Source organism: Phaethon lepturus, unplaced genomic scaffold, assembly GCF_000687285.1.
Source record: "Phaethon lepturus isolate BGI_N335 unplaced genomic scaffold, ASM68728v1 scaffold13357, whole genome shotgun sequence".
Classification (NCBI taxonomy): domain Eukaryota; kingdom Metazoa; phylum Chordata; class Aves; order Phaethontiformes; family Phaethontidae; genus Phaethon; species Phaethon lepturus.
Window position 1 is genome coordinate 1 of NW_010549872.1, and position 10611 is coordinate 10611.

The 10611-nt window shown below is 43.3% G+C and overlaps 1 protein-coding gene across 1 annotated transcript in view; it reads right to left on the bottom strand.

Moving 5' to 3' along the window:
• Positions 1 to 3495: 3495 nt before the first annotated feature.
• The window catches only part of LOC104623330 (lipoxygenase homology domain-containing protein 1-like), a gene marked incomplete at its 5' end in the record, with an annotated part of 35810 nt that continues 28694 nt past the window's right edge, over positions 3496 to 10611 (bottom strand). The window contains 2 exons of the mRNA XM_010290386.1: positions 3496 to 3654; positions 7233 to 7414. Of these exons, the coding sequence (XP_010288688.1) occupies positions 3496 to 3654; positions 7233 to 7414 (341 nt within the window). The remainder of the gene's footprint in view (positions 3655 to 7232; positions 7415 to 10611) is intronic.

The window sequence follows — 10611 nt, forward strand, 5'->3', positions numbered from 1 at the left end:
AAGAAGGGAGGGGTGAGGGGAAGGGGTTTTAGGATTTGGATTTATTTCTTATTATTCTATTCTGATCGGTAATAAATTAATTTCCCCACGTCGAGTCTGTTTTGCCCATGATGGTAATTGGTGAGGGATCTCTCCCTGTCCTTACAAGCTGTTCATTATGTTTTCTCTGTCCTGCCCAGCTGAGGAGGGCAGTGACGGAGCGGCTTTGGGGGGCACCTGGCGCCCAGCCAGGGTCAGCCCCCCACACCAGTAATCCATGTGCCACCACTTTCACATAAAACATACATATGAATACTCTCCACCTTTAATTACTCTCCTGTAATTCTTTATCAAACCAATACGGGATCCTTTCTTCACTATTTCTACTATTTAAATACTGAAATATTAATACATAGTCGAGGAAGGGAATAGCTCTCAGTGTGGCAATATGAATACAGCTCCCGCTGCGCACCACTGCACCTACTGCCTTGAGCCGCCGGACCCTGCCCCGCCTGCCGCGGCCGCCGGGGAGGAGTAGGCTGTGCACCTAAGATCAGAGGTGCGGTCAGTCACCGCTAACCTGGTAGGAACAGGTCAGCGTACCACTGCGCGCAGACTGCGGACAAGCTGATCTGCAGGAGCTGAACCCCTCCAAGGGGCTTGTGTGATCGAGCGTCCTGAGGCTGCAGCAGCACCATCCCTTGCACCCACAGGGCACAAGCCTTCTGCTGCCAACAAAACCCCATCTCTCCTCTTTTCTTTCCTGCAGTGATGCTGTTTAACCCCAGGCTTGCAGTTTTTAACTCCATAAGGCAATTTGGAGCATGACTTGTACAAAATGGTGTCAGAGAAAACTGGCAGCACTTTAGATGATTTCAAATATTTTACTTTCAAGTATTATTTGTGCTGTACAAGCAAATGCAGCACCTAGTGACCGGCCGTACCACTGCTTCTGCCTCCTCATTTCTGCACTGGCTGTCTGACCACACAACCTGTGTTATCTCGCTGTGAGCTGAGCCGATGAACAGTGCTTATCTCCCCACCTATAGTCTGGGAAGAGAGGGCTTTCCAGAACGATGCTTCAGTGCTGAAACTCTCTCCTCCCGGGAGAGATCCCACTTCAGTCACGTCTCTCACTGAAGCTTTTAACTGCTTCTAAACGTTGATAATGTTGGCTGTACGTGCCATTGATATGAACACACTTTATTTGGTAATAGGATATCTAGGGACTTGAGTGCCTGCACAGTGGGGCATAATGTGCAGTTACTGCAAGAGTTAATTGTATCATTATTGTTAATCACCGTGTCATTGCCACAGTTTTTATTGGCATTTCCTTGTTAGTGATTGCATTAATATTTAAGTGACGTAAAGTGCACTGTTTCATGTTACCCATGGTAAAACCCTCTCGCAGCTCTGAACAGAATTTGTTTCATTAGAGTCTGAGTCTGGCCCTAAGCTAGAGCCAGGGTATGGCAGTGTGCTAAAAGTCAGTGCTTTGCCCTTCTCCAAGTTATAACAAATGAAATATAATTATAAGATATAATTGGCATGCCAAGACAGAGCTTTATTGTCATGCAACAATCCTAGTTTCCTACTCAAGTGCTTTCAATTTAATCTGAAAAGTTACTGACCTCATTTTTCTTTTGCAGCATTACGGATACATCTAGACACATCTTAGCAGTCTAATCAGGTAGCACAGCTTTTAGAAGCGTTGGCAGCATATTGCTATCCTGTGGCAGGTCATAATATCCTGCGGCTGATCAGCGACATCATGCAGTGCTCTGCTTTCTTCTTTTTTCCCATGCCATAATCAAAAGATCAGCAGAATTGTAAATCTCTCCATTTTTAAGTTGTTCATGGTTTTCCTCCCTTCCTCCACCTTCCCAGGTTTCCCACCATCTGTCCTTCAAAGCTGCTGTAATGACTGCAGAGCTGCACAGCCCCGAGCCCCTTTCTGGGGTAAATGGAAGAGCACCCAACATGGAGCTCTTGGGAGCTTCTCAAAGTGCTCCAAAGTCAACTGTAGGTATAGAAAGAGGCAGCCCAGAAGTCTTTTTTCTTTGGTTTCCATATCTTTGCGTATCCCCCTCTTAATTTCCCCTAGCTTGTGACCAATAACAGTATCTCCAAAAACAATGTCATGTTGTTCATTAACCTAATGAAGCTGTACAAGGCCAGGGTTAGTCAATACCCAGATAGAGGGTCTGGTAATACCAGACTGGCAAAAAGGAGATCATGAGAAATAAACAAAGGGTATTGGCTTGTGAAGAAGCTTGTACAGGCATGAGCATGATGAGGAAGGTTCAAGGCAGACCTTAGCATTGATCATGAGGCAAAGACAGTAAAACATCTCCTGTAAATTTTGAAAGAGGAAGCAAGATGAGCAGTAGGTTCACCATGACTGAGCAAGTTCTGTTTACACTAACACTTGATATTAGAACTCACTTCAGGAGAGGGCAGACCTGAGCACTGAGGTGGAGATGAAAGCTGACATCCCTTCAGAATAAGGGGAGAAAGGACAAGACAGAGGAGAAAGCCCAAGTATTCCCAAACACAGCTACTGCTCTGATTCTGAACTGGTCCTGAAGAGGTGATTTTCCTCCCTGCAGACAGATTAATTTCTGTTCCTACAGCCAGTATCTGAAAGCAGGGTCAAGGAACAGTTTCTTATGTTGACAAGATCAAGATGACCAAATTGGCTGCACTGCCTTAATCCTGTTGACATGAGCAACCGAAAGTCCTAGGACTTAACTTGATGTTTTTTATAAGAGTGATTCAGGGGCTTGCACTGACAGGCATTTTGCTTGTCTTAATTGTACTGGGTCCCTGCATTTATTCTTCTAGAATTAAGGGACTGAGCTGGTGAAATTATTTCTTGTCCATGTTTAGCAATAATACCTTTTATTTTTAAATGGTACATGCGCTTCCCACTTCCTTCCCTGTGATTGTTCAAAAGAAAACTACACATGAAAATATGAAGCTTTGGCCTCTCATGTCACCCAAACCCACCATTATCTAGGTTAGCGTTGGGCGCTTTGGGATGTCCAGCAATAGTGGTGCAGTGCAGCACTGGGATATCTGCTCAGCACTGTAATTCTTTAGCTGTATTTGTGCAGCAATGGGTGCAAACTCAGGAATCTCCCCTCAGTCCAGCAAGCGAGTCATGATAATGTTGCCTCCAAACCCAGATCGCTCCTTTATACAAAAGATAAAGAGTAGCAAAGACTTCCAAAAGGTTGGGGAACAACATCACTGCTATGCTCCCATCCACTGCAAGAAGGAAATAACTCTATTCTAGTCAGAAGGTACAATGAGAACAGCATTTGTTAAAAAGCAATGATTGCAAAGTCTTATAATCAACATTTGAAGAATGAAACATGGTAATACATGTTTGCTGTCCCCAGGTCCCCAAGCTGTAGCAAGTTCATTAGTGTGCATAGTTCTTTAGGGAGTTGTTTTTCACTGTTAATCATGCTTTGTATACAGAAGATGCACTTTGGGAAATGGAAGCGGCTGCTAATGGAAACATATTGCAGAGTGCTGGGATTCGCAGCCTACCTTTCCATTTGGCAACAGTCTCCGAATTGCCACGCGGTCCAAATGCCATCCGGAGTTCAGTCCTCCACCTTTGTGTCCGATGCGAATTTTTTCAATAACGTCACCAACATCCTCCAGCTACAGAAAAAAAGACAATAAGAGTAAGATTATGCAATGAACAACAGGTGACTTTTTGAGACACTACTTCTTTTAGATTATTTCCTATTTTTCCAGTCTGTATGAAGTCCCAGGGGAGCAAATATCAGCGTTGATGCCAATTATGCCCTAACTTGCATTTTAGCTAAAGGCTTCCCCTGAACTTCTGTTCCAAGAATGGAGAGAATCTTGCTCTGCACAAACTACTTACTGTATGAGTTAGGTTTGGTTGCACAGCAGCAATCCTGTATCTCAGGCTTCTCTGTATGATTGGGAATTAAGGTAATTTTTTAGAAATTGCAATGCTGCTGCATCTTAAATTTTTCTTTTTATAACCCTTTCCTTTTTGAACACTTATGTGCGCTCTTATAACACTGGAAGAATAGCTTTGAGGTCAAAGTACAATATTAACAGCTTAGCATTTTATATTATCTCTCTCCTGTTCTGCCACAGAATCCCAATACCAGTCTGAACAAGTCAACGGGACTATCTAATGAAGTGGCTACTGTTTTTATGCCTCACCTTATTACTCAAGTAATTTGTTACTAGTTCATTACTTTTAAGTCACTTCACTTCCAAAGGCTTGCACAGGAAAAATTATATTTGCTCCTAAGTAATAGCTTTTGGTTATTTCAGTGCAAGCTTTTGTATAGATGGCCTTTAAAAAAACAAGGCTGGCTGTAAACCTCCTTTACATGTAGGAGAAGCACACCTAGCTGTCTTTCTGTCCACAGGGACTTGGAGTGTTTTTTTCTTGGAAACATGAGAAAACTGAACATCTCAGTTTGCACCCCTGGAGACTACTCCCTTCTTCTCTTCCCAGATGACAGAATTGGCCCATACTGAAGAAAAGACATCAGTAATTCTAGGAGACTCCTCAACTCAATAAGACTGACTGCATAACTCAAGGAGTTCACACTCCGAACGAATTGGATTTGACTTCACCAGCCCTGCCCTGACTTTAGACAGCATAAGCATCAATTGTAAAATAACTAAATGATCCAAACTCCTTTCTAAAAGTCACGCATGCACAAAAGTGTACACTGGAGGAAAATTATTTTCTTCCTCTTTTGTCCTGTCCAAATAGTCAACTTTTAATGAGGTTTTTAATCAATACATAACAATAAAGTGATGCTTGACCACTAAAGATTCATGTTAAAGAAGAAGAGGTCTTCACTCTGCTGCATGCATCTCCAACAAATCATCACTTGGGAGCATAGCTGAGACCAGCCCCTAATCTTTTTTTGCCTCTTTTGCAAAATACAAAATGGTAGGGGCAGTTAAAAACACTAAACCAAATGGGCAATTCTCAGTTTGTGTTTCCTGAGGTCCCCAAATTGTTTTTAAGGTCTGTTGAACTCCAAATTATGGCTCTACACAAGTAAGTGAAGGAAGAATATATTTTGCTTCATCCCCATCTCCTGCAGGAAAAGCAACTGGTGAAGAGAGAATGAGGTTTGGGGACAGGTTAATATGATGTTATAAATCTGAAGAACAAACTGCATTTTCCCTCACTTCATCTGAGAAAAGTACTGATGTTTCAGATTCTACCAAACCCAAAATAAATCTTCTGGAATAAAGAAATAACAATAACACTCGGTTTAAGATTTATACCTATGGATTAATGCAACCTCTGTTATGAAAAACTGTGTGGAAACTGCACTGAAATAAGTCTTAGTCTTTGTTTTTAAGGAATCACACTGGGGGCTTATTTTATGATTCATGCTAGGTAACAACAATGTAGGCTGGAAACATTTTAACTTGTTAAAAAGTTTGGTTTAAGATTTGCCTTCAATTATGTTACTCAGACAAACAAAACTCAAAACACAGAGAAGTTTGTGCCATCCTCTACATCCAGGGAGGGAAGATGAGGACATGAAGCAGTACCAAAAGGACAGCCCAGAGCAGGAGTGCTTGTATTTTTGCCTCTCACAACTTCTCAGCAGTAACAATGCATTATGAGTAGGAATTGCTGAATACTGTAGATGTAAATGAGGTAACGCATTTATGTGCACTGGTTTAGTATTTGCATACAGTTGTGCAAACACTTCGGAAAATATTTTATAAGATCTTTCAAAAAGTTAGCCTCAGGTATTAAAAAAATCATGGTGCCTGCAGCAAAGTAACAACCTCTGTCTGAGGACACAGAGAAACAGAGCATGATGCTTAGGTTTAGAAAAAATGAACAGACCATACCCCAAATGAAGTGCTACACAGGTAGTGAGCACCATGGACCAGATCCTTCAGCATAATTGGCTGAAACAGGAACATGAAAGGATGCATAGGGACCTTAAACACAAGGCAACTAGTTTCAGCAATACTGCAAGCATTTATTTCCTGTTACCTGTCAAAGTATTGCAAATATTGCAAACTGCAAGAGAAAGCAAATATGTGAGCAAATAAGAGTGATAAGGACAGGTACGCGTTAGATCTGGCATGCATGGAGACCGATAGCCTCTTTTTATGAAGTATGGTCTAAGAAATAGAAGATGTAAAGACCTTCCAAAGTGGCTCTCAACTTCACCTGGAAGGGCAAGTCTCCGTGTCCGTGTTTTGGTACATCTCAGCTCCATGATAAAATTGCACCAGGCAATAAAGGCTTAACACAGCATTAGGCCACAGGGACACTGCATGTTGATACCTTTGAGTTGCTACTAACTGGAACTCAGTGAGAAAAGATTTGACCCAGTAGACAGTAAGCCTGTTGCAGAACAGAGTTTTGAACCCACATTCTTCGATTAAAAGAGCTGAATGGCTTTCCCTAAAACAGGAAAAGTTCTCACTTCATTTTATCTTCTTAATCGTAGAATTGTGGAATCTTTGGGTTGGAAGGGACCTTTCAAGGCCATCTAGTCCAACCCCCTGCAGTGAGCAGGGACATCTGCAACCAGAGCAGGGTGCTCAGAGCCCCGTCCAGCCTGACCTGGGATGTTTCCAGGGATGGGGCATCCACCACCTCTTGGGGCAACCTGGGACAGGGGTTCACCTCCCTCAGTGTGAAAAATTTCTTCCATCTATCTAGTCTGAATCTGCCCTCTCTTAGTTAAAAACCATCACCCCTTCTCCTACGGCAACAGGCCCTGCCAAAAAGTCTGTCCCCATCTTTCTCCTCAGCCCCTCTCAGCCCTGGCAGCTGCAGGAAGGTCTCCCTGGAGCCTTCTCTGCTCCAGGCTGAGCCCCCCCAGCTCTCCCAGCCTGTCCTCCCAGCAGAGGGGTTCCAGCCCTCGGAGCATTGCTGGGGCCTCCTCTGGCCCCGCTCCAGCAGGTCCATGTCTCTCCCGTGCCGACGGCTCCAGCGGTGGAGGGGCAGAATCCCCCCCTCCCCCTGCTGGCCACGTGTCTTTGGGGGCAGCCCAGGACACGGTTGGCTTCTGGGCTGGGAGTGCACATTGCCGGCTCGTGTCCAGCTTTTCATCCCCCAGGACCCCCAAGTCCCTCTTGGCAGGGCTGCTCTCCATCCCTTCGTTCCCCAGCCTGTGCTGATACCGGGGGATGCCCCGACCCAGGTGGAATATCCCCTTAGGGCAACCTCAGATGCGAGTGAGCATCTTTGATCTTACCTCCACAATGAACTGATTCACTGAGTTCCTTTCAAAATACATCCTTTGCTCTCTCTTGTTGAGGCACAGGGATTTCTGTTGAGTGCAGATCCCATCGCTTCCATAGAGAACAATGAAGACATCTGCACTCGTGCCAGCTCCAAAGATGTCGCTGGTGTAGACTGTGATCTCATAAGGAACAACTGATTCAGGACATGGCAGAAAATGAAAACGAACCAACAAAAGTTAGTAAGCAATATAACAATGTTCCTAAGAATATTTTAATGAAACAAAATCTAGATTAGAAAACTCAACAGTTAAAGAGGACAGGATAGGGTTCACACACTTGTGGTCATTTAGTTATCAAGCTGGTCAGTACTATGAGAATCCAGAGGAATTTCCTTTAACCCTATAAGGCCAATTGACCTTCGTGCATGTTCATTTACTGAGATTTTGGGGTTAATCACACGATCAGAAAGCACTCAGTATATTTATGCCTGCCATCTAAAGTTATTGAAAGAGGATTTACTTAAACAGCTCAAGTCTTAAAGCAAAACATGAATTCACAAATTTTTGAGCAACTAGGCAGATGGATGACACTAAACCAACTGGAGGCAGTATATAAATATTCAAGCTGATAGCCTTATTGATAAAAAAAATCTCCTATTATTTTCATTACTTACTGAGCAACAAAAGTCCATCATAAGGAAAAGAAATGAAACCCTCTTCTCTCCACTCTGATCTAGTTTTCTCTTAGTACCACCTTCTCCTTAACACCAAGGCAAACAGGTTAAATTACTACCAGATCAATGGTGAAAGCAGAACAGTATGGATCAAGCCCCTAAATACTTCCTTATTTTGTTTCCTTGGTTTCTCTAGAATGCCCCATGACCCCAAAATCTGATGTCTCCTTTTGTTCTTTTCTATCTTCACAGCTTCTCAGTCCTGAGTCCTCCGGGAGCATGACTCGGACTTGCTCAGGGAAAAGACTGATCCAGGAATAAGTCTGGGGCTCTGTTCCTGGCTCTGTTACAGATTTGCTGGATATCCTTAGTCAAGTCACTTTACACCTCAGTTTCCAAGTTTAGATGGTGTTTAACTCACATGGCAAGAGACCTGTGTTCAGATATCTGCACATCAAATACGTGTGTACATCTCCAGATATAATCAGTAAAGTCAGTGGAGTTTGGAGTAAGAGTCAGACAGGCAAATGCAGACATCTTCCTTGGGGTCAGCTGAATCCAAATCCATCATCTGTGAATGACCAAACTTCTGTTGATGATAATGGGAGATCAGACACTCCACTGTCATGAGGACATGTAAATACAGGTGTGCCATCTGGCAGACTGAATCCCATCCCTATCTCTTTCAAATCCTTTCTGAAATCTATAGATGAAAAACGCCAGGTAAAACTTGGGCACCACTGGTAAACTGCAGGGACTTCCCCAGCCACAAGCAGACACAATCCCTGTAGTCCACATCGCTACCAATAAGCACAGCCTTTGACACCCAGCGCTACCACCAGGATCAGCTCCTGGCCATCCCTCTCCCGTACACCCCCCACCCAGCTTTCACCATTTCCCATCCCTCACCACAATCTTCTCAGCTGCTCATCATCTGCATCCTCCTACCCTGCATCAACTTCAGGCATCTTTGCTATTTACACTACAGTACTTTGTGCTATCCTTCAGATTCTGCATCTCTGTTAGGGTAGAGAGAAGGTTTCTGGCACCGTGTCTGTTGCTTTTGGAGTGACTCTGATTATGCGTATCACAGACTAATCATTCATTAAAAATCCAGGCTCTCTAATACATCTCTCAGGAGAACAGAGATGAAGTTTTCTTCTACAGAGAGTCAGCCTGGAGGTACTTAATATTCTTTCTGCCCAACTCAATGAAATCTGCTCTGCTGTGCTGCAGGTAAACAAGAATAGTTTCTCCGATATGTAAGAAGGGGGGGGGGGGAAAAATCCTGGAGACCAAAAATCACATGCTATGCATTATGAATTTAAAATTATTTTCTCTGCTGAAATCCATGGCACTTGCTCTTGTTGCTTGAATATTAACGTCAGCTTACAACTGAATCAGCAAAGCAGCACTGTAACAAGGTCACTAGCAGCACAACTTTCAGCTGTCAGACTCCCATTTCATTTACATGGCGCTTTTAAAGTTGTATCCCCACAGGCATGATTTTAATTGGACCGCCGATGACATGTTTTCATCGTTTGTTTGGCGTGAAACAATTCTGGCACGAGTCATCATAAAACAAATCAAATCATTTTTGTTACCTCTGGCAAACTGAACCCCCCAGGTTAATAGTTAGGAAACCAGAATGCGGTAAGTAGCACAGTGGGAATGGTTTAAATGGTGAAACAGCCTAAGCTGACACTGAGTCTGGTGCTACATTTTTGCCAGAGAGGCCTGGCTATTTTCAGGCTGAATGTGGACAGCTGACAAAATCAGGTTTACACAACCTATGTACTGCCAGAAACTCTTACATCATTGTAATATACAGGGACATCAATAAATTATATAGTCCACATCTGCATCAAAATATAGATCAACTGGGATAAAATGGGAAAACCTGATGAGAAGCACATACAAGGTCTCTGGGTTATATTCACTCCTATGAACGTATTCACTGTATCTATCTACAAATTTATTTTTTCAAACATAAAGACTCTTATGTCTCCCTGTTGACTGACAAAAGTGATGAAGGGAGCAAAGAGTATCCGTTCCTCTGCTCCAGACAGTTTAGGTAAAGAAAGCAAGACATGAGAAATAATGGGGGAGGCACAAAGAGATGACGCTGGCAGGCCCTGAGAGAAGAAAAATGATTTTAGCTTATAGACTGGATGATATGAGGATCTGGACATTGGAGGGTAAGGCCAGCCAGTGTGAAAGAGACTTTTACCATGAACCACAGTGTTGACAGTAAAAAAGAAGGTGCCAAAACAGCTGATAGTCTTCTGTGTGGTTATTCTCACAACTACTTATGAACAAGGAAATTGAGGCAGAAAAAGAAAGATTGGACAGCTCTAACTTTTGATGTCTAAATAAGGAACTGCAGGAGGTAAGGCTTTTGGTACCATCAACACATACAGTGAGGGATGCAGTGAGATATTTTTGGTGTGAAAAACTTATCACTTGCCCAGAGTGACCTAGGAAGCACCTGGCAGGGCATGGGGTGTAAATCAACTCTGAGGTTCCAGACCTCATCCCTAATTGTGTCATCCAAGCTAGTGAAGGGAAAAGGCAATTTTGATAGTCCCCTGAAGGTGGGTCAGGAAATATTTGTCGACAAGTTGAAATGAGGCAGATCAGGGAGGGACAAGTCAAATAAGTCCCAGGGCTGTGAGTTCCCTGCACAGGGTCAAGGACGCACATGTGAAAAGGGAAAG